This window comes from Rhinopithecus bieti, unplaced genomic scaffold, assembly GCF_001698545.2.
Source record: "Rhinopithecus bieti isolate Rb0 unplaced genomic scaffold, ASM169854v2 scaffold_30732, whole genome shotgun sequence".
NCBI classification, from domain to species: domain Eukaryota; kingdom Metazoa; phylum Chordata; class Mammalia; order Primates; family Cercopithecidae; genus Rhinopithecus; species Rhinopithecus bieti.
The window spans coordinates 4021296-4045405 of record NW_016814045.1 but is presented as its reverse complement, the minus strand read 5'-3'; the positions used below and the strand labels follow the sequence as shown (position 1 = coordinate 4045405).

Genomic DNA, 24110 nt, shown 5'->3' with positions numbered 1-24110 from the left:
TTTCTGACTATCCAAGGCCCCAGGAACAAAAATGCCTGACATGTAGTAATCACTCATTGAGGATTTGCTGAATGAATGAATGTAAAGAAGGTCGAACTCAGGACTGTTGGTAATTCTTAGTGTCAGAAAAATGTCTTCACATTAATTTATAATTAGTACCCCATCTACTTCCAACCAGTCAACACCTGCTGAGATGTTAAACCTTGTGTAAGAGAAAATATTTATGGGTAAAGAGGAATAGAAGCTTTCTGAATGAAGGCAGCAGACATTTTAGATACAGTCAGGTTCAAGAGAGTTGTTTTTAGGAAATTAGCTTGACTGTGAGTGAATGTTTAGACATCCTCTTGTCAGAAAGTAAAAACTTCCTGGCTGCTACATTTGCCCCAAAGTGTTCTCACTTTGTTCAAGTCCAAAAGGGACAGAGGACCAATCGCAGCCGCGGTAAGCCCTGCTCACCTGGGTGGTTTGCAGTTCCTGGGTGCAAATGCTGCCATTTAGTGACCGCTCCCGGGGGTGCTCTATGACAGCACACAGTCTGGACGGTTTGTCCAGTCTTTGCCCATCCCTCTCTATTTCAGTTCAGTTCTGGACACCATTCAAGCCCGTATACAGGACTTGATGAGCTAGTGACATTACCCTCGGAGAGGTGGGGGCATTAAATTACTTTGCCACAGACTGTCCTCTCCCAACATACTCTGCCCAGCAACCTCGAGCTATTTATACCAAGGACCCAATTTTAAACCACTTCTTGCAGAAAGAAAAAGCAAGAGGTTGCCAAGGGGCAGCTAGCTTTCAGATGTGTTTAGTTTGCCCACAGATGATTTGAAAAGCTTAATTCAGTCTCCAACATTTAAAAGTTGGGATATTTAACACTGAGTTCTGGCTTCTCCTGAAGAAAACACTGGCTCTAACAGTACTGCTCCTGGCTTTCATTCACCAACTGAGGCTGCAGCTGACAGCAGGGAACCCCTTTGTGGCATGTTTCTCTCTGCCTAGCTTGCTCTCAGCTGGCTTCACCCATTTGTGCCACCCTGAAGCCATGTGAGTTTGCAGCCCTTCCTAAACCCCCTGTAGAAAATACATGCCAGCACCTCGTATCTACTGAGCACTCTGCACGGGCTCCCTGAATTCTGACCACAGCCCCATAAGAGTGTCATGACGACTATCTTCATTTTCAAATGAGTGACTGAGGCTCAGGGAGGTTCAGCTGCTTACCAAAGGTCACACAGCGAGGGAGTGGCAGGGCTGGGATTCAAACCTGGGTCTCTCGGGTTCCAGAGCCAGTTTCTTCCCTCACACTGAGCTGCTTCAGCTGTGCAGCAACTGTGAAGATGCCATAGACTTCTGGGCAGGCACTCCCACACAGAAATGTGTTCTTATTAGGAGTGACTTGGGGATTAACAAACCCACAAATTAGCTCCATACAGTGTCACTGATGGAAATTCCGATGTAGCTAATACAGTTAATGCTCACTGAGCTGAGGCCACCCGCGGTATCTGTCAGACTTATCATCCGTTTAAATGATAGGAAGCCTTCTTAAAGGACTGAGGGGCCCTCACTAGGGGGACAGGCTGGTTGAAAGCTCTCCATGTGAATGAGAGAGAATGAGCGGATGGTGCTGCTGAGGTCGCCGGCACTCTAAAGGTTCGTGCTGTCTGCCAACCCCTTCCCACCTCACTCCCTCAGGCCCTCCCCTGCCTGTCTGCACCCTTCCCCACCACCCCCATTAAAGGGAAGCTGCCCAGAAGTGAGACCTTGGAGACGTGTGTGAACACACCGGTAGAAATTCCAGAGACAGGTAGGTGATTTAGAGAGAACAAGTTGCTCTTTAAAAAATACAACACAGCTCAGGTACTCAGCAAGCCCAGCGTTGCAAGAAAAAGGAAGGGACAACTAGCATTAAGACCGAGAGGGGAAAGCCCTCCTTGAAACCAAGCAGTACTGCCTCTTGGGAACTAAATCATCAGGCTTCTTGCCAAAGACTAGGTCAGTATACCACTTTCACCCGAGAAAGTACAAAGGATCCAGGCAGCCCCAGAAACCGTCTTACCTTCTCCTCCCCCAGACATTTTTTTTTTTTTTTTTTTTTTTTTGAGCCAAAGTCTTGCTCTGTTGCCCAGGCTGGAGTCAGTGGAACGATCTCAGCTCACTGCAACCTCTGCCTCCCAGGCTCAAGCAATTCTCATGCCTCAGCCTCCCAAGTAACCGGCATTACAGGCACTTGCCACCATGCCCAGCTAATTTTTGTATTTTTTGTAGAGGCAGAGCTTTGCCATGTTGGCCAGGGTGGTCTCGAATTCCTGACCTCAGATGATTCAACTCCCTCGGCCTCCCAAAGTGCTGGGATTACAGGTGTGAGCCACTGTGCCCAGCCTCTCCTCCCCTAAAACCCACTCGAGGTTTCCACTGCTCTTAGGGTTAAGTCCAAACTCCCTGCTACGGTGACCGAGCTCTCACCCACCTTTCTCCAAACTCACTTCTTTTCTCTCCCTGCCCTGAGTAAGTTCGACCCTCTAGGAACTCTGAACTTCTCTCAGTTCCACAAAAGAGACTTGCTCCCTCTTATCTCCATACTTGGAGGCCTTTGTACCTACTGTGTCCTGAAGTGACTTCCCTTCTCCCATCTCCCTACTTGTGCCCACCCGAACGTCCCCCACCCTCCAGGCCCCGCTGGCTCCTACTCTCTTCCAAGCTCACATTGGACAACCCTGCCCTTGAGGAGGCTCCCTTAGCCACCACCTCTCACACTCACACCACCACAGAAACATATCAGGGATGCATGCTGCTCCGAGGGACTCCTGCGGCACCCCGACTTCCTCTTGGTGGGTATTCACCACCCTGCTCTTAACTTTTTCCTTCTCCTTTTTTTTTTTTTTTTTTTTGTTGTTGTTTTTTAGAGATGGAGGTCTCACTAGGTTGCTCAGGCTAGAGTGCAGTGGCTATTAATAGGCACGATCATAGCTCACTGTAGCCTCAAATTCCTGGGCTCAGAAGATCCTCCCACCTCAGATTCCCCGGTAACTGAGACTACAGACATGCACCATGACCACCTTACATTGAAATTCACCGCCCACCCATTTTTTTTTTGAGATGGAGTCTTGCTTTGTCGCCAGGCTAGAGTACAGTGGCATGATCACAGCTCACTGCAACCTCTGCTTCCTGCCTCAGCCTCCTGAGTAGCTGGGACTACAGGCATGTGCCACCACACCCGGCTAATTTTTGAATTTTTAGTAGAGATGGGATTTCACCATGTTGGCCAAGATGGCCTCGATCTCTTGACCTCATGATCTGTCTGCCTTGGCCTCCCAAAGTGTTGGGATTACAGGCGTGAGTCACCGCGCCCGGCCTCACCCCTTTCTTTTATGTTTCCCTCACTACTCTGTGGGCTCTGGGAGAATGTCTGAGCTCACTGCCGTGTCCCTAATACCCAACCCATTTTCTGCAGATTAAGGGTGCTCAGAAGGATTTGAGGACAACATACGCAGTCAGGAATGGGGCTTACCTCTCTGTGGAACACTCAGCATCACGCCAGGAACCCAGCTTCCCGAATGGCCCCAGGGAGCCTCAGCGGGGTGCAGTCTACAGAGCAGCTGACACTCAGTATTTCCCACTTTTCTCAACCCAGGTCAAGGCTGACCCTTCCAGAAACCACTCTACTTGACCTTAATAGCCTGTGGCCTCTTGCTACAGAATCACATAGTGCCTAAGAGCATGACCCCTGGAGCCCAAGGGCCTGCTAGACCATTGACTCCTGTGTTGGCTGGGCAAAGTCACTAAACTTCTTTGTGCCTCAGCTTCCTAAAATGGGGCTCACTGGGAACGTGAGGATCATGTGAAATAGCACTCACAGCCTTAAAAAGATGGCCTTGTCCACAGTAACCACCAACTGATGCTGGTTATGATTGTGCCTCTTTGCTCCTGTGACAGCTTTTCTCGGCAGTTCATCAGCTCTTTTGTAGGAGAGTTAAAGACGACTAGACTACCTGGTTATTCCCCTCCTGGACTTTCCTTGATGTTTTTGGTGTTTTTGTGGCATTTCTGATAGATGGCATTAACCCTACAGATCAAGATGCAGCCTCATTTGTGTTTTTGGTCTCTGTGGTTTCCTTGGCATACAGAGATGGAGAAACAAACCGTTTGACTGATTGGACCTCTGGGTGGTCTCTTACTTCTGAAGGCCAGTGCCTGATATGGTGTGGTGTACACCACTCATGCTCCAAACTTGAGGGTAGGAGAGGGCATTGTGGTCCCCAGAGCCATGTGCTCTTGCAAGGTGGCCACCATGCAGAGGAAGGGGTGCCTTCTTCTCCAACAGATGGAAGCAAACATGGTGGTCACATCATAGGACATGGCTGAGGGTCCAGAAAACCCCTCCATATGGCTCTGGGAAAGCCTATTAGAAGCCATCATTCTAGGTGTCTCAAAATGTTGCCTTCTAAGTCAAATCGACTCAAACCAAATTAATTTCCTTCCTCTACATCTTTCCGCCTCACACTACAATTCTAACTAATCTAATATCCAGTGTTTTTGAGTTGATCCAGTTCTCATCATCTTTACTATTACCACCTTGCCATCATCATGTGTCACCTGGACTACTGTCACAGCCTCCCCACTGGTTCATCCTGCTTCCACTTTTGCCCCATCCAGTCCATTTTCTCAGAACCAGAAAAATCATTTAAAAATGCAAACATGTTAATATCTCTCTCACACACACACACACACACACACACACACCGTTCTTAAACCTCTTGAAGTCAGTCTGTTTTCAAAAATCAACCAAAAGACTTAATGTAGCCTTCAGGACCAATATCATCACTCCTGCCTAACGCTTCAAGACCAACTACGGCCTGCTCTCTGGATTCCATCCAAGCTAGCCTTTCTTTAGCTGTTACAAAGGCCAAATAACATTCTTGCACCAGAGCCAGTGTGCACAGTGTTCTTTTGCCTGGAACACCCTCTTCTCATGCCCATCCCATCACCTCGATCACGCCCACCATACCCCCTAAATGCAAACATCCCTTCCTCAGAAGGCACTTCCCTTACCCACAATGTAAATTAGGACTCATTATTCTCCCACCGGCCTCCATTTTCTGGTCACATCATTTAGCATATTTTATAAATCCATATTTACTTGGATGTTTGTTCATTTAATATCAACCTCTCCTACCCATAACTAAGTTCCAAAATAGACAGGACCTTGGCTGTTTGGTACACCAGTTGTATCTCAAGGTGAAGACAGTGCTAGATATACGGCGAACTCCTAATCAATGATTTCCTGGGTTTCATCACTTTACTTAAAGTCAGTTCCAGGCAGGCTGTATCTGTATCTTGGTAATAGGAGGAAATATTTTTCAGTTTTTTTCAACACCAAGAGCCTCTTTGCTGCTCTCCCTCTCTGCACTGACTTGGTGTATTGAAAGACAGTGGGTAACAACTCTACACATTAAGTCATAATTAGCTTATTTTATCATTTTGTTCATCCAAAGCATGTAATACTGCTAATCAAAGCTTCTAATTAGTAGTAGTGCATGAAGGAGACAATACTTTTGATATAATTACAGCCCAAAGGAGAGAGACTAGACATTTAGGTTTGTTTTGTAAATGTACAGCTTGCCTAAGCTTTAAGATGTTGAAATCACTCCAGAAGATCTGTTTGGCCTACAAAGTCCTTCACGCCATGCCTCCTGCCAGCCAGTCTTCTCCTGACATTTGCCACTATCCTGCCCAGTCACAATAATTAAGTTTATGTGGAAGGAACGACTCCCATTTCACTGTCTAGACTCAAGGCACACCTTTGAACCTGCTTCTTCCTTCTTTCAATGACTTGAACTCCTAGTCATCATAGAAAGCCTGGCTCAGATGTCCCCTCCACCAGGGGACAGCAGGTTAGGGTTGTCTAAAGTCCCAACAGGTTAGGGCCTGGGATGGTGGATTTCTACAATACCTGACCTTGCTTAAAGCTTGCTTCTTACCGTGCTGCCTATTACCTGCCCATCTCCTCCTTTAGATCTGAGAGCTTGGAGGTGTTCCTGATGCCCAGTACAATGTTTGGCACATAGTGGGTGCTTAGTAGAAGGAAGGGAAGAAAGGCTAAATGGAGAGAGGGAAGGAGGAAAGAAAGAAAAGACAGCTTGTGGTTTCTAGTATTGGAGACCCTGAAGTGAATACAATGGACAGTTTGTGAGACTCTCATGATCTTAGTGGAAGGAAATGACATAACTGAAAATCAATATCAATTAATACATGATTAGGGCAGATGCCTGATAGCACTAATTAGGGCTGTAAGCATCTGTTTAATTTTTTTCTGGAAAATCTGAGAGTAAAGAAAGTAAGAATAAAAACTTATGGAGTCAACAAAAGGCACAACACTATGAACACATTGGGGAAATCCATTTGTTATGCAGTCTTTGTATGCCAACAAGAAATGGAAAGGAACATTGAAAGTCTCACTTTGGATGGCAATACCATCTCCCAACAAAACATGGTATGTAGAGAGGTCTATTTCCAGGACACTAACATTGAATAAAAGCAATCCAAAGCCCAGGGCCTTCCTAGTCCTGCTCCAAACCTGAGTACCCAAGCAGCTCTGCAAAGAGAATGACGAACATTTATAGTCTCCATTATTGATCTTTTGGCCCTTCTATCCTCAGGTCCATTTGAGGGAGCAAAACTGAGAGGCCAAGTCTCATTTTTGACCTGCAATCATTGATGCTGGTGCTGACTTGCCATCCTATTTATAGGTAGGTGGTAGGCAGGCTCTCCCTCCAGGGTCTCATTGAAACTGATTCTTAGGGAGAAAGAATGTGAATTGGCTGCACTTTACAGAGAGTGAGAGAAGTCTCAAGGCAGGAAGTCAGGCACTCTGAGGATCTAAGACTCTTGCTCTTCCTAATGAGCCACACCGTCTGGGTATGCTGAAGGCAAAAGGAGGCTGTGGTTCAATTCAGTTTAGTTCACTTCAGCAGCCACCTTGTCATCATCCTCCTCTTTGCTAACATTTTTTGAGCTCTTACTAGATGCCTGGCACCATGTCTAATCTCTCTTTTAATCCTCAAATCAGTCATTTGAGAAAGGTCCCTTTTACTTGCCATCTTGCACTTTATGTATTAGGAAGCCAAGGCTCAGAGAGCAAACGCCATTCACCAGCCAGGTTTGAAACCCGACCTGTTCTGCTTCACAGACTGAGTTCTTAACTTCTGAGTGCTACTGTTGAATCCACCATTCTACCACCTTTTGCTTCTTCCCTTTAGTGTCTGTGGTTGCTCATTTCCATCTGGTTCTCTGACTTGCTGCTTTACACAAGGGCAGCAAACTACAGTCCATGGGCCAAATCTTGCCTGCTACCTGTTTGGGTGAATTCAGTTTCATTGGAATATCACTGTGGTTGGTCATTTACATACTGCCCATGTGTGCTTTCAGGCTACAATGGTAGAGTTGAGTACTTGAAACAGAGACCACATGGCCTGTAAAGCTGCAAATATTTACTGTCTAACCCTTGATTGAAAGTTTTTTGACCCCGATATAGTAGATAAGATAGACACTATGTAAAGAGCTTTACTGTCATTCTTTCATTGAACTCATACTGCAATCTGGGGTGTGTTATTGTTGTTGTTGTTGTTGTGTCTGTGTGTGTGTAGAGGATACTCCTATCAATCCCATGTTACAGATAAGAAAACTGAGGCTCAAAGAGTTGAAACATCCTGACCAAGGTCACAGAGCTAGTAAACGAGAGAGCTGGATTTAAACCCAGACAGCCTGGCTCTGGAGCCCATGCTCCTAACCATACAGTACACCTGGCTGCTGCAGGCCCAACTCTGTGCAGGCACCAATCACATGGTGCTGAGCAATATACGGCCCTTCCCAAGCAGAGCCCCCATGAGAAAGGAGATCATGGCAGCCAGTTGATGGGCAGAGGAGAGCTGGGGTAGGGCTGTGGCCCCAGGCCCCAGGGACACATACTTGTTCATGCAGCCCCAGTCAGCCCCAGAATCTCAGAACGTACGGATGAAAGCTAGGACACACAAAGGAAGAACAATACACAAGAAGGTTGGGGGCAGGTGACACAGTCACTTCTGACAGGGGACTCTCTCCCCAAATCCACTGACAATTGCTTAGCCAAATTATTTCCTAACACTCTTCATCTTAAAGAATCATTTTAAAAAGTGATTTGATTGCTCTACCTAGCCTGCTCCTTTATTTCTAGGGGAGCAGCTTTGTAGGAAACGGGTTTTATTAGAGTTGTTCATCCACGTTCAAGGGAGGAAAGCTCAGCTCTTCTTTTGAGAGTCCACTCCTCTATTACATAGACCTGGAGAAAATTAAAGTATCCTGGGATGAAGGAGTCATCTCTTTGCTCTCTAAAAATGCAGTGAGAGCTTCTCCATGTGGCCCTGATGATGGCCTTCTAGACAAATGTTTGCATGGACAGGGAGCTCACCCTGTCACAAGGCAGAGTTGCATTATTGGAGTATGAGGAAACTTCCGCCTTTAGCTGAAACTCAGTTTGCATCCTCAAGGCTCTCAACCATGGGGCTATGGTTCTGTCTCTGGAAATGTCACAGGACGACCCGACTTCCCACTTGATACAGTAGTGAAATCTTTAAAGGGACCATCGTATCTTCCTGTTTGCTCTTCTCTTGCTTAAAGAGCTCACATTCCTTGCCAAGTGCAGTGGCTCACGCTTGTAATCCCAGCACTTTGGGAGGAAGAGGCAGGCGGATCATGAGGTTAGGAGATCGAGACCATCCTGGTCAACATGGTGAAATCCTGCCTCTACTGAAAAAAAAACAAAAATAATTAGCTGGGTGTGGTGGCGGGTGCCTGTAATCCCAGCTACTTGGGAGGCTGAGGCATGAGAATCGCTTGAACCCAGGAGGCAGAAGTTGCAGTGAGCCAAGATCGCACCACTGCACTCCAGCCTGGTGACAGAACAAGACTCTGTCTCCAAAAAAAAAAAAAAGACCTCACATTTCTTCAACCATTTTTATTGTGATACTTTCCAAATCTCATAAGGATTCTCTTTCTCATAGAGAAAGTCTAAAATTTTAGATGTGTAAATAAACTCATAATAAATATTCTTAGGATAAGTTTCTCTTAGAGTTCAAGGCTACAAAAAAGGTTGTTACTCATGATGAAATGTCTCAGCACTAAGCACTAAGTAATGACAAAAATATGTTTTACTATGATTCCCTTTCTGCCTTGGTTTAGTAGAAAGCTCACATCAAAGTTGATGCTCAGTTTTTCTCTTTATTAACTTCATCTTTTACCTCTCGTCTTCTGTCATCTACTAACGCTTTTAGTTGTGTGGCATCTGCATTTTATTATAAACGTGTATCCTCTTGTACGTTATCAATCAGCTCCCACGCCCACTGTAAGCAGCAGGTAGGGGCTATATCACAAATACTCCTGCTTCACAGATGAGAGTTTGAGGGGCAACTAGTGGGTGATAGAAATCTTTGCTGGTTCTCACACTTTGATAATAATAATGATGATACTGCCTACAGTAATAATGCTAGTAATCATAATAGGAACCAACGTTTATTAAGTAGTTCCGGTCTGACAGGCACTTTTCTGAAAGCTTTATGAGTGTGTCACCTTGTTTAAATCTTACAGCCAGCTTCTTACGTAATATTATTAGCTACAGCTTCTTAAGTAATATTATTAGCCACATATTACAGATGAGAAAATCAAAGCCCAGAGAGGTTAAGTAATTTACCCTCCAACAGAGATGCAGAAAATGGCAGAGCCAGCACTGAAACCTAAGCCATCTGTTTTCAGAATGCAAGCTCTTGTCCACCATACCACACTACTTAAATTATCAGACTACCCCCAGCCACTCCACGTGGGATTTAAGGGGTCCTAGTACTTCAGATAAACTCTGAACCCATAAGATTCTGGATCTCATCCAGAATGCGGAATGTTGATGTGAGCTTTAAGAAGTTGCTCACTGCTGACTCCCTCCCCGCACCCAGCAGCAATGGTTTCTGACTTTCTCACCATCTGCCTGCATGCTCTGGGTGCTCCTTCCAATCCCTGTGCCCCAGTGCAGTCAATCAGGCTCAGACATTGGGCTGGGAAACAGAGAGGCTGTCCTAGTCCTTGGCCCAGAAAGGATCATGGAGGGTGGCCAAGGCCAGGCTTGAGATCATATCATTCACATAAAGGTCCCTGTTCAGGCAAGACAAGGGTAGTGGTAATCAGGGGACATCTTCTGGCCAGAAAATAGGGAAGAAGGAAGGAAGGTTGGAAGCCAAGAGGTCTGCTGGCTGATTCTTACTATACCTATTCTGTGCCAGGCACTGCGTTATGTGAGCCAAATGCTCCTTTCATTTTCAAATGAGGAAACTGAGATCCCAGATATGAGATGACTTGTCCTAGGTCATTCAGCAAGTTTAGGTGTGAGTGCATGAATAACTCTTTGTAAGAGAAAGGCTTTGCCAAGTATTTCACTCCAGGAGACAGAATGCCACCCTGCTCTTGGGGGCTGTGGTTACAATAGGTAACATGGAGGGAAGGTGGAATCCCCAGTGGCTGGAGTCAGGGTGAAAGTATGGGGCATTGCAGGAGCTTTGGGGAGTGTGATCCTACCCCCAAAAGGAGAGGATGCATGAATGCTGGTTGCTTTACTCTAGGGGCAGGGGAGAAGACTCAGGTGAGTATAGGTGGCTAGGAGTGAGGCCACCCCCTGTCCCTGGATCTCCAGGAAAGGTCTCCACCCAGCTCGGTACCCTTCCTTGTCTCCTATCCTGGAGAGTGAGAAGGGGGGTTGAGGCTGGGTGGTTCTCTCTACCCATATGCCCTTCCCTTTGCAAGAAACAAGAGAGGGAAGGAGGAGGGAGAGAAAGGAAGTAAGGAAAGGAGAAAGAAGGAAGGGGGACATTTAAACATGAGCTTTTATACTTTTGGATTTGACCAGCATCCATGAGAAACAGGAAACCCCTTGTCATTAGGCAAACACCGTGAGCCCATAAGTGAGAGGCGATTAAAGGTGTGCTACGCGGCCTGTGATTTGCATGGGAGGTGCATGGGGCTTCACAGCTTGCACAGGCAGAGAGCTAAGTCCCAGAATGCAACATTAATTCCAGCACTGGTCTGAGATTCCTGCACGAGAGGAGGAAATGAATGACAAAAAGCCACAGAGATGTTCTTGTCCCCTTAAGAAACGGCAGACCTCACAGGGAACCACAACACCAAAACCAGCAGACAGGGGACGTTTGGCAGCATTTTCTCCTTGAGTTTCATTTTTATTACTTCTGCCTTTTAATGTTACTTGAGATTTGCCACAACCCCCACATGGACTCTGAAATCCCCGGATTTTGTCCCGTTTCTGTGTAACTTGGGGCCCAATGCATAATGGTAATCATGGTAAAGATAAGAACAATGGAAGCTACCATTTACTGAGGTGAGCACCTACTGTGTGCTGCACATGCTGCTGGACACACCATTTACTCATCTCAGAAATGAAGAGTGGGCTCTTTAATGGCACTGGAGTCATGTGCTTTTGCAAGCTGCTTGCTGCCACCAAGCTCTCTGTTCATCTGTGATTAGATCAGACCATAAACTTCCCCCCTTCTCTTCCCCTTGTGAAAATTCTGCAGTGTAGGCAGGGATCCAGAAGTGGGAAAACCTTCATTGCAGTTGCCTGCCAATGCTTTGCTGTACCAGGGTGGATGGTACACTGCAGGGTCCAGGGCCCGACAGTTGTCCTTGGTGGGTGTGCAGTGTGTATCTATGGCAGGAGAAGGGGGTGCTTCCAAGCCATGCTGTGGGCCAGTCCTGCCAGCCCCCACCCAAGGCACCTCTTAGAGGCACCCAGCTTCCTCCAGCCTCCATTAGAAGCTCCCTGATCTAATGAAATTTCTGCTGTCCTTTTGGTCTGGCCAGACCACATTCGTCTTGGGCAAATCTCACCCCTTTCTACCAGTTCCCTCATCTGCAAAATGGGAGTGATAATGCCTAGTCTTGGCAAAACTTGTTGTGAGGTGGAAATGAGCTAGTAAATCTAAAAATGCTTTGAAAACTTTGGCAGTGCTATTGACAAGCAAGGGGTCACTGGAGTCTGTCTTGTTTTTAGTACAACGACTAGTATTTTAATCAGCCAAATGTGTGTGACTGGTCTATACTGGAGCATAGGTCCCTTCAGAATGGACAGACTTTTCCAATTTTATTCATAATTGCTTTAGACAATCTATAGGAAGAGACTGTCAAGTATAAACAGAGTTTCCAAGTACCACAAAATCACAGAAAGTGATGCTGAGATGGAAAAGGACTTTCCTGCCTTCTTCCACTCCAACTGGATCCCTCTCCCATGTGGAAAATGTTGACACCTCAACATTGAAAAAGAACTTACAAGTGGCCTGTGCCAGCTCTGTACCCTATGAGTCAATCTGTTTACAGTAATGCAAATCATTGGCTGTCTGGCTTCCTGTTGTTTTTTTTCTGGATGGAGCTGATGGAGAAGAGGGGTGAGACATGACCACTCACCTCTGCTCTCCCACTTCCATCTGACCCACAGAGTTATTCCTCTGACAATAAATCCAAAAGATTCTAGATTCTTCTATCTGATCAGGCAGCTCCCCAGTGTTTGACCCCAGGAAAATAAGTCAAATTATTTAAAGTCAAAAGTGGTATAACCTAAAAAAAAAAAGGTAAGAAAATGTCCCCAGTGATATAGTGAAAAAGAAATGCATTGAGAAATATCAGAAAAATCTCTGGAAAGAAATCAAAATGCTGAGAAATATAGAGATAATATTAAGCCAATGCTCTTTCATCTATGAGATGCTGGATGAATTGGCCAGCAGTTGCATCTGGTGGTAGTAAAGGTTTTCCCCTGGAGAAAGCAAGCTGGAGGTGACCTTTCAGATTCAGCGGGCAGCAGCAGCCAATGCCTCTGACTAGAGGGGTGCATGCACCACAGAATTATCCCTACAGGGCAGGTGCCCTGAGGCTTGCAGGAGAGGAAATTCAGGAGATGCTGATTCCTCACCCTGAATGAGCCAAAGGAAAGAATCACTGACCCTAAAACATTTATAAAGATGCAAGAGAGAAGGAGAAGGCAAGAGAAGGAGCCAGAGAGGAACAAAAGAAATGGAGAAGGAAGAGGAAGGGCAGGGTGTGGAAAAGAGGGGAGCAAGTAAGGTGGTGAGACAAAGAGCAGGGAGGAGAGGGGAGAAATGAAATGGCGAGCCATGCCGGAGAACAGAAGGGAAGAAGGGGAAAAGAAGGAGGGAAGACAGAGGGAAATACAATAAAAGGAGAAAGGAGAGAGGAAATCCGCAGGATAATCCAGCTAGATTTGTAACCTTTCATGTCTTAGGCTGGTCATGCTTGTTATGTTCACTCTACTGTCCTCTGTGTTGCCTTGTATACCTGAAACATTTTATTATTTTTTTTAAAAAGGAAGAGAAGGCAGAAGAAAGGATAAAAATGAAGAGGAGGTAGAGGTAGATGGTAGTCGTATCTCCCTGGGTGACAAATGCAATTAGAGGGCTGGAGTGGTAGAAAAAAAATAGCATTAGTGGCTTGCCCATCCATTGGAGAGGACTCTGGGATCAGAAAGCCTGTCTTCTCCACTAGGTCTGGTTCCAAATGAGGTACCTGAGCTGGAACCAGATATGGGCCATGGCCCTCAACCTTTCTCCCTGGTATATTGGAGAACAGGAGACCCTGGATTGACATCAGTTCCACTTCTGCCTTCAACTCAGTGTGTCACTTGTGCAGTTCCACAAATGTTCCCCCAGCTCCTGCTCCATGCTAGAAGCTGTGCTGGGGTACGGGATACACACCACCGACTTTGTTCTTCTTGAAGCATTTGCAGGCAGAAGACAGCTGCTCAGAGTCTCAGTTTCCCCATCTCTATAATGAGGGGAGCTGTCTTTGGTTTTTAGGTTTGCTTTGAGTCCCAGGATTGAATCCCCTACATTTTCTAGAACAACCCCACTTTTATTCTGTTTTAGATATTGGAATTGTGCTTAAGTTTGGATTTGGAAAGCTGAGTTTACTGCTAAAGGAATTTTGAAAATCATTAAATAAGATTCTCCCCAAGGTCTAAAGTTTTAAACTTCTCTGTTCTATTTCTAAGGTTGTATGATTCCTTGATTCCTTGAAGCCTCTAACTATAAGAATTTACTCTTTATTCATTCATTCAACAAATACTAAAGTTCTTCAATAAATGGGGGCAGAGACAGATAATAAATAAGCTAATAGGACAGGTTTTTGCTGCATAGAGGGACATGGAAGGGGAGAGGGCGTCAGGGAGTGTCTCCTGGAGATGACAGCCTTGGAAGGATCTGGGGAAAGAGGAGCCCTAACAAAAGGAATAGCAGATTTCAAAGCCAGATGATGAGAATGAATCTAGCATGTTCAGGGTCATGGACCAGGTCACAGAAAAGGGGGAAAGTGGCATGAGATGAGATGGGACCAGGAAGGTAGGCAGGGGCCAGATGACATAGGGTTGTGGCCTTTCTTCAATGTTGTGGCCCAGAAAGTTATGGAACTTGTTTGGATTTTAATTTAAATGTAGTGGGACACCTTTGCAGGGTTTCAAAGAGGGGCCTGATGTGATCTCATTAAATATTACCAAGATTATTCTGGCTGCCGTGTGGAGGACAGATGGCAAAGAGGACAAGAGAGGGGGACATTCGCAGTGATACAGGTGAGAGATGACGGAGACCTGGGTATGAATACCAGAATTTGTGCAAAAAGGTCAAACATGGTATATAGGAAAGTGAGAACAAGATTTCATGATCAGTACGTATCCAACATCTTTCAGGGTCCCAAATATATAAGTCTGGATTTTAACCTCACCTTTTGGTGCCTAATTCTTTCCTCAAGTTCACCCATGCTTAGTAATCCCAGGTGCTAAAAAGAAAGTCAATTCCCTTTGTTTCTTTGACCACTTACCACAAAATGTAGATTTAGGCAGACCCCCAAAATATACCCTTTTCCTTATTGAGAAAGCTGCCGGAAAGGGGTATATTTTTGGAATATATAATTTGGAAAATTATCTTTCCAAATTTCAAATTGGAAAGATAAATGAAGACTTGGACCACAAGCATTAACCCTTTGATTTCAGATGAGTGTGGAGTAACCCTTACCAACAGATTTGACCGAGCAATCAACTGAATACAAATGGAAGGAAAGCAAACTTTGAACCACAAGGCCCAGAGGTGAATGATCAATAGTAAATGGCTCCTTAAAGACTCAACACTGTGCTTAGGACTTTGGAGGATAGGAAAAGAGTGGAAGACATATCCCTACACCTTAGAAATGCACCCTGCAGCTGAGGAAACAGGACTAACACATAAAGTAGTTAGATGTCTGGCCAGCTAAATGGAGGGAAAGTCGGGATCTCCACCAGAGCCCTGAGGCTAGTAGCAGGAAGACAGGGTTCCAGTCTACCTCTGTGACTTAGGACAAGTCATTGAATCCTTCTGGATTGAATTCCTCTTCTTTAAACAGGGATAATGCTTCCCAGCCTCCCTAGAGGGGATTACATGGGATTTGAAAATGCTTTGTAAGTTGTAAAGTGTGGTATAAATAGCAAAGGTTATTATTACTAAGTTCAGAGAAGGGAGATGGCAATGTGTCAGCAAACAAAGCCTCCTCTGAAAAACAACCTAATCAAGAGCCTCCTGCCCAAAAACCACCAATGACTTCCCAGTGCCTAAAGCGGGGGTTGTCAAACTATGGCTCCCAGGTCAAATCCATTCAGTTGCATATTTTATAAATGAAGTTTTATTGGAACACAACCAGAGCCATTTGTTTACATATTGTCTATGACTTATTTCTTGCCACAATGGCAGAGCTGAATGGTTGCAACAGAAACTGTGTGGTCAGCAAAGATGGAAATATTTACTATCTGGCCCTTTAAAGAAAAAACTTGCTGACTCCTGGCATGAAGGACAGTCTGAAACCCAGTTAACATGTAAAGCACCCTCATATGTAAGGCAGAATTTGGATGCATGAAACGAATCAAATGCCTCCCTCTAAGTCCTCCCCTACCCGTACAACATTGGGTAGCAATTCTCAGGAACAGATTCCATATGAGGTTGGCATTACAAGGTCCTTTCTTAGAGCTACAATAGGGGTCAGGTCTTATTCCTCCTTGGAATCTCCACAGTATTTATTACCGTGCCCACCTCACAGCAGAATCTCAATAAAGTCCAACCAAATTAAATCTGTCATAAAGAGAGAAAGCATAGTAGACTAGAGAACAGACATGAGACCTACTGATAATAAATCTTTGAAAGGAAAAAAAATGTTGGAAGTGAATTAATTCCTTCACTCTTAGTTATGCAAACATTCATTCTATGCGACTATCCAACTATTCCATGTCATAGAAGCTAAGGCAAATTAGATAATACAGGATTATATTCATTTGTTTTACAAGAATTTATGTAAGACCGACCCTCTCTGTGTCAAGCAGAGGATAAGGACTCGGAGTAGACCATCACCACCTGTCTCTCAAGGAGCTTATAGTCTAGTTGAAGAGGCTAGAAGTCAGCAGATCATCACAATATAGAGAGACAAGCACAATGCTAAAGTACACAAAGTACAGAGACGGCAGGGAGATAGGAATCCTTGTACATTCCTCGTAGAAGGGAATGCCATCTTTGTACATTCCTGCCCATGAATGCACCTACAGTTTACTATCCCAAGGGAAAGAGGAGGGCCCAAGACCAATTCACAAGTATCTCAAGGCTACCAGCTGGGTTCTATCTGAAGAGTGAACACTGACTATCCTGACGATTTCATATAGATTATTTCATTTAATTCTCACAATCAGTCTAGGTGGTTTTACAAAGATCAATTCACTTGTTCCAGGTCAATAGTCAGAAAGTGGAAGAGTCTCATCTAGGTAGATACTAAGCGAAAGCCTATGTACTTAACCCCTCACTGTATGGCCTAAATACACTGACAAAAGAAGACTGGGCAGGAATTCCAGCGAAAACCCACAGTGTGCAACCTACAGAGATATTGTCCAATGTTTCTGTATCTACTGAATGGACACTGATTCCATGAGGACCATTTGATGTGGGCCAAAGGCATAGATGGAACATAAACCGTTGGTTCATGCTCACTAAAGTCAATAATCAAGGGAGGACAGAATAAAGTGTTGCAAAGATCAACAATAACTCCAGCCGTGGGGCAGCTGTGACCACCTCTAGGGAACGATTCTGGATCCTGGCCAGGATATTAATTTAGCCCTAACCTCCAATGCCTAGGAAAATGTGAATTAATGGACAACTGGGAGCCCATAAGACTTAAAGGCCTCCAGAGGGTGCTTTTAGCCAGGTGTATTCCCCAGGATGTGTCTGTACAAGAGTCATGGTGGACATCAAGGGCAGAAGAGTTGGGACACAAAATATTTTTGTCAAGAGAAAATTTTGTATTTCCTAAACTTCCTAGGTTCTGTCTAAAACACGAGAGTTTCCACATTTGCTTGGCTATTCAAATTTTCATTTTCAACTTTTCGGCCTTTATTTGTATCAAACATTGTGTAAAACCAATATGTGAAAAAAAAGTCCACTCTTATATAAATTCCCTATCAAGAATAATGAGATACGATTTCTTTTCTACTTTATTGGCAATGACAAAAACAATTATCATAAATTGACCAAGCACAGTAACAAAGAGGTTCTGGTAAAAGGTCTTCTCATGCAGTAATGGCAGAGTTGCACATTAGTAGAACTTTATAGAAGGATGAGTGGTAACATGGTAGTATCAACAAAATGTAAAATGCACAGCTACTTTGACCCACTAATTCTTCTTCAGGCATTTATTCCAAGGAAATAATTAGACAAGTGCTCCAAGATTTACATACAAAAAATGTTATTTATAGACTTTTAAATAATACCAAAAATTTATAAACAACCTAAATATCCACAAAAATACTATTTAAATAGATAATTGTATAACTAGACAAATTCATGTTAGCCTACTTAAAAGGACAGTGTGATCTGTATGCCATAATGTGTAACTTTCTCCAGGTTGTTCAGTGAACAAAAGGCTTTCTGTCCATAAGCTTGTCTGTGTATGCAATTTCTGTGCAAGCATTGCACAGGGAGATGGCTAGAATGAATGTCACCAAATTGTTGGTGTATTATGGCTCTTTCTGGGTGGTAAGATTTCAGGTGATTTTTTTCTTCCTTTTGTTATTTGTATTATTTGAATTTTTACAATGAACAAATAATATGTTTATAAGCAGAAAACCAACTGCTTTTAAAGATTAAAAGAAAACATCTAAAGGATACATAAACTTCCTGGAGAAAAGGCAGGGCTAACACCAGAATAATGACTGACTTTCAGAATGAAAATGTGGAGGGAGTTTGAAACCTGCTTGCTAGCCTTGCACAAAAATATTAATCTTTCCAGTCCTGAAGAAGGCAAGAAGGCCCAACAGTGAGAAGCCTGTTCTTCAGGGTCAGTCTGTGGGTCCAAACGACAGCTCCATCCCTTATCAGTGTGAACAACTTGGTACAAATATCTTCATCTTCTGTGCCTCAGTTTCCTCATTTATAAAATGGGGAACTGATCGCACCTGCCTCTAAGAGTGTCATAGGATTAAGGAAGAGAGTAAATGAAACATACCAATCACAATGCCTGGCACATAATCAATGCACTAGACATTAGCTCTTATGAAAACCAGCCTCAGACAATCGTAGCCTGTGTGAGTTATCATTCCCAGAATGAAGTGCTAATAAGCAGTTAAGAAGAAGGCAAAACATAATTAGTCAAGGAAACCCACAAAAGTACACATATAAATATCTAGGCTCTGCAGTACAAAGATGAAGAGTATGAACTGTGTGTTTTCAAGCATGTGATCATCTCACAAATTTCAACTGCTTACTCTGCAAAATGGGGATAATATACAGAAGGTCATTTTGAGGATTAAATGCCAGGTGCTAACATAGCATTTAACAGTGAGTTTTTAATACATACTTGCTATTATTAATGAAAATAACTATTATGGACTAGGGAATTGGGTACTGAGCTCCCCATCATCACAGGCATCCAGACAGGCTTAATTATTATTTGAGGAAGAAGATGCAGAAACGATTTAGTCATGGACTGAGGAAATTGTCTACTGAATTCTCCCAGACCTAAAAGTCCTATACAAAGTCATTGAAACATAGGACCAATTTTAAAAGTTGCGTTGTTTGGAATTTTTGTGTAAAGCAACCTGGGATCAGTAGGTTCATCTCCTCAGAGAGGTAGGTGACAATGCCACTCTTAGAAGCCAACCCTGCTCTTCAAACAGTCAAGGCAAATGAGGAACCACCTGCTCATGAAACTCTGCTCATTCTGTCCCACGATGGCTCTACCTGCTCTGGAAAAGCTACAGATGGTGGTTCATCCACCACTGTGGCTCACAGAGCTCCATGAGCTTTGCTGAAAGTTATCGTCCCTCTCCCTAGATACAGCACATCCACACACATCCTGGCATTCACAGCAAGAAGCCCTGGCTGCAGGTGATTGCAATAGTGATAACAGCAATGGTAGAAAACACACACCGATTGCCTAATGTGTGCCAGGCTCTGGGCTGAGAGCTTCGCATACATTGTCTCACTGACTTCACATCAGACTCATGAGTCTGTGTCTACGCTATGTCATCCCCACTTTACAGATGAAAAACACACCAAGTCCTTCAGCCAGTAAGGGGCAGGGTTTGAATCAGGTTCTAAGGTATACTCAGAATGTTAGCAGTAGTTAGTAGAAAAGGTTGATGACAAGTTGACAACTCATTAGCATTTTAGATGAATCCAAGTATCTTCCAGGATGTGCCACACACTCTCCCAGCACTGCTGGGTTAGTTGGACCCTCTCAAGGCATCTAGGATCAGGAAAAGCCAAAGTTCCTATGAACATTATCTAGCAATTCTTGGGGAAAGCAGAAGTCTTATAGACAAAGTTTAGGCTGCACTCACAATGAACACCCCAAATAGTGTGAAGGAAAATGTTAGTAATAGTCTCCGTTTATGGAGCCAAGGTTTTTATCTGTATGATAAGGCTGGCTGGCAATATGGTTTGGCTGTGTCCCCACCCAAATCTCTAATTGTAGCTACCATAATTCCCATGTGTAGTAGGAGGGACCTGGTGGGAGGTAATTGAATCATGAGGGTGGGTCTTTCTCATGACAATGAATAAGTCTCACAAAATAAGATGGTTTTATAAAGGGGAGTTCCCCTGCACATGCCTTTGCTCCTCCTTTGCCTTCCACCATGATTGCAAGGCCTCCCCAGCCATGTGGAACTGGGAGTCCATTAAACCTCTTTTTCTTTATAAATTACCCAGTCTCGGGGTTGTCTTTATTAGCAGCATGGGACCAGACCAATACAGCTGGGCTCTAAGACAGACTACTTTCTCAGAGCCAGCCAAATACTTGTGGGCTATTTTATTACTTTTATTTTCTTTTAAAATCCCTCGGTCAACCCGGACAGGCTTAGAACTCTCCTCATGTCAGTGCCATTGTAATCCCTCTGATTTGCAGCAAATCCTCTGGTTTGCTTTGCCATGGCAAGGCCAGGGGACAGTTCCCTGCATCTCCCCAGATCTGCAAGGGTCTTTTACCCTTGTTCTTAGCAACTGTCAACATATCATGCAGATCCCAAAAGGGCAGAGTCATAACTTCATGATTAAGAATGTGGACTTTGGAATGACAGACATCTAGGTTCAAATTCTAGCTCCTCTACTGAGTACTTACCCTCTCTAAGCTTCAATTTCCCCATAAGTCTAAGGGGGATAATGGCACCTCATGGATTTTTTGTAAGGATTAAATGAGATAATGCAATATTGGAAAGGGAGTAGGATATGTTTAGGCAAGTTACTTAACCTTTCTGGGCCTCAGTTTATTCAACTGTAAATGGGGACAAAAATATTATCTACCCTTATAGAGTCATTTGTGATGAATGAATGAATTATGCCTTGGCAAGTGCTTAGAACAGCATCTGTCACATTAGTTAGTACTAAGTAAATATGAGTTGTTTTAATTAATGCAAGTAAAGTCCTCAGCATGGTAAAAGTAGGTGTTCAATAAATGGTGGCTATTATTATTATGAGGTAGCTGTTCCTCAGAGAAGTTCATGCACATTTATCTCCTGGAAAGCAATAAGAAATGAAGACATCAGGGGAGAATTTTGTCCTTAAAATAAACGTTGCAGTCATAGCAGAACGAGTCCACAGATCCTGTTTCCCTAGCAGGATACTCTAGGACCTTCACTCTTCTTCATGCCCAGGCTCTCTTTTACTTCAGAAGGACCTGCCCTTCATCCAACCATCCACTTTTTCAACAAATTCTCCTTAAGCACCTATAGTGAGCCAGAAAGAGAGCTGGAAATGCTCAAGCAGTGAATGAGATGGTTCCAGTCTCTGCCCTCCTGGAGCCTACAGGGTAGTGGAGGAGATGCACACTAAATAAATACATACACAAATGCTTATTTAATAACAGCTACAATTTGTATTGTGAAAAATGTGACGAGGATGTACAATGGGTCTTGATGTGGTCTTGGCACTGGGTGTGTGAGTAAGGGGGAGTCATTGTCAAGTCTTCCTGAGAAATTGCTGGGACTCCCAACTGATGAATAGGAGTTGGCTGGGTGATATGCGGAAGTGTAGAGAGAAAAGGGTCCAGGCAGACAGGCATTTTGTTCCAAGGCCCTGCACCCACAAAGCCTGGCTCACAAAGAGAACCGAGAGAAAGGTCACATGGTTGACTTACTCCCAGACCCTCCACTCAAAATACTCAGCTAGGAAGTTAGAATGGGAAGAGAAATCCAGGTCCACAGAAACTGCGTACTCAATGGCAACTGTCGTCTCTTCACTTTCAGGTGCTCCTCGCCTGCTTGCAGATCTCAGACCCCAGCTGGTCTCAGACCTCAGCCCCTGAGGCCAAGCAAACATACGTCATCCTGGAGGCTGCAGACATAGCTCACCGTGCCCACATGTGAACTTCGGCCAAGACACCACAGCAGGGACTCTCTGCCCACTGAATCCCCTATGATTCCTCAATCCTGTCCTGGTCATACCCCACTGGGTTTTGTGAGGCCATTTAGGAAGATAAGTTTCCCTTACTGAAGAAAAGAGAGACAACATGAAAGAAAACAATGGCCCCAAAGGAGGAATTTGTGATTGACATAAATCAGAGTGTTCCCTTGGGTGCATCATGTATCATCAAAGTAGCAAACCCCCAGGTCATTTATTTCTCCACCTATTTACCTGCTATGAAAAGAAGATGCATTTAAGTTTCCTGCAGTTTCACACTGGACACTAATGCTCTGGGGGGCAGGGAAAAAGCCGTATGTTCTAGATGTAGCAGGTTTCTTTTGGAATTCACTCACTGGGAGTCTGGCACTACCCCCTAAATGGTACTTTTGTTGTCTTTTTGTTCAAGACAGCCAGCTTCTTCCAAGATCAGAACTGCGTGCCAGCCTCCCTTGATAAACAGCCTACCAGCTCTCTTGGTAGATCATATGTTTAATAGTTAGCCTAACTCATTTGTTTTTTCAAGAAGCAATTATGACTACAATGAAATAATATTTTAACTGCGGGGAAAGCATTACAGCTAGTTCCTACGTAGACTCTAGAGGCTGGGAATGGCCAACAGGATTCCCCATACTAAGAGGAGAGGACAACTCCATCCTGGCCAGCAGTTCTCTATGTTTGAAATACCATCATTAGATACTGCTCCAAAGACCTAAGGGGAGATGTGCCTAGGAGAAGTGTACGGTCCTGATCCTTCCTACTGAGGCTCAATGGCCCAGCAAAATATGAAAGTGAGACCTGTGCTTCTAAAGCGTAACAGTCTAGAATCAGTAGAGTTTGTGAAACAACCTCACCACCGCAGGAGCAAATCCCAGCAGGTGAGATTCAAGGAGGATGGGACCACTAAGAATCCAGCTGGCCTAGCTGAGGTTGATGTCCAAACTCCAGAAGACCTGGCTGTGATGGGGAAAACTCAAGCAACCAGGCACCATCATCCCGCCACCTACTCGCTCTCCTTCCCCAGGTCCCAGAAGGCAGGGGGCTTTCGCAACGTTGCGATCCAAACTTCCCCCAGTCTCAGGAAGCATTTCCCAGTTTTCAAAAGGAAGAAACTCACAGCCAGCAAGTCCCTGGTAGAAATGCCAACAGCATCCCAAAGTGCCATCCAGGTCAACGGCAACCTCTCTGAACAGGACATTGTGTCTTCTGACCTTGCCTACTTAAGGTTGGCTCAGCATCTTGAGGATGGGCCTCGAAGGGTCAAGGTGTCCCACACATTCCTCCCGAGGGTCCCCAAGGTACAAAGCAATGGTCCTGTTAGCATATGCTTGGAAGCAGGAACTTGGAGGTCCTTAGAGAAAGCCACAGCTGCCATTCAGGTTCCAGATGATATTTATCACAGTCCTTCCTGGGAAGCTAGAGAGTCTGCTCTCAGCCCAGGCAGGCCAGCTGAAGTAAGTAACTCCATACACCCTTTGGATGACACATGTCCAGGTGATGGGAGAAGGATGACTCTACCAGATTCAGAAAAATCCACCTCCTGCTTAAATGCTACCAGCGTTGCCAGCCACACACCAGGCACAGAGAAACTTAAACCTGAATTGCTTTTGCCCAAAGACAACTCGGATGACAAAGACTTTGGCCCACTGTCATCTCAGTCAAAGGAAACGTGTGTTCCTTCACCTCCACGGACTCACAGTTCCCCCTCATCAGGCTCCCACAGCCAGCTAGCCTACCCAGGAAGAGCCTCAGACTGTCCTTCATCAAGTAACAATCACCAGAATCTGGTGTCACTCAAAATTAACAGTGCATCGAAATCTGCCCCTGGGTGTCAGGAGCAGATGGCAAACAACCCCACTGAGTCAGACACCCTGGAGTTTCCAAATTGTCCAGGAAGTGATCACCTCCCATCCTCTCTTCCAAAGAGTGAGACCAAACTTCAGAGCAACAGGGAGATTAGTGACATTAATCAAATTCACCTGGCACGGGGTGAACTCTGCGACCTCCAAGGCCGACTGCAATCCGTGGAGGAATCTCTGCACTCGAACCAAGAGAAAATTAAAGTCCTTTTGAATGTAATTCAAGACTTGGAGAAAGCTCGAGCTCTCACTGAAGGGTAAGGAGATTTTT

The 24110-nt window shown here is 44.6% G+C and overlaps 2 protein-coding genes across 3 annotated transcripts in view; one reads left to right on the top strand and one right to left on the bottom strand.

Annotated features, from left to right (window-relative positions):
* The window catches only part of DOCK2 (dedicator of cytokinesis 2), a 443859-nt gene that overhangs the window by 176036 nt on the left and 243713 nt on the right, over positions 1–24110 (bottom strand). The window lies entirely within an intron of this gene.
* Positions 1–24110, top strand: part of INSYN2B (inhibitory synaptic factor family member 2B) — a 118422-nt gene that overhangs the window by 73618 nt on the left and 20694 nt on the right. For both annotated transcript variants that reach the window (XM_017849425.1, XM_017849426.1), the window contains exon 2: positions 21827–24096. In XM_017849425.1, the coding sequence (XP_017704914.1) occupies positions 22751–24096 (1346 nt within the window). In that variant the 5' untranslated portion in view covers positions 21827–22750. The remainder of the gene's footprint in view (positions 1–21826; positions 24097–24110) is intronic.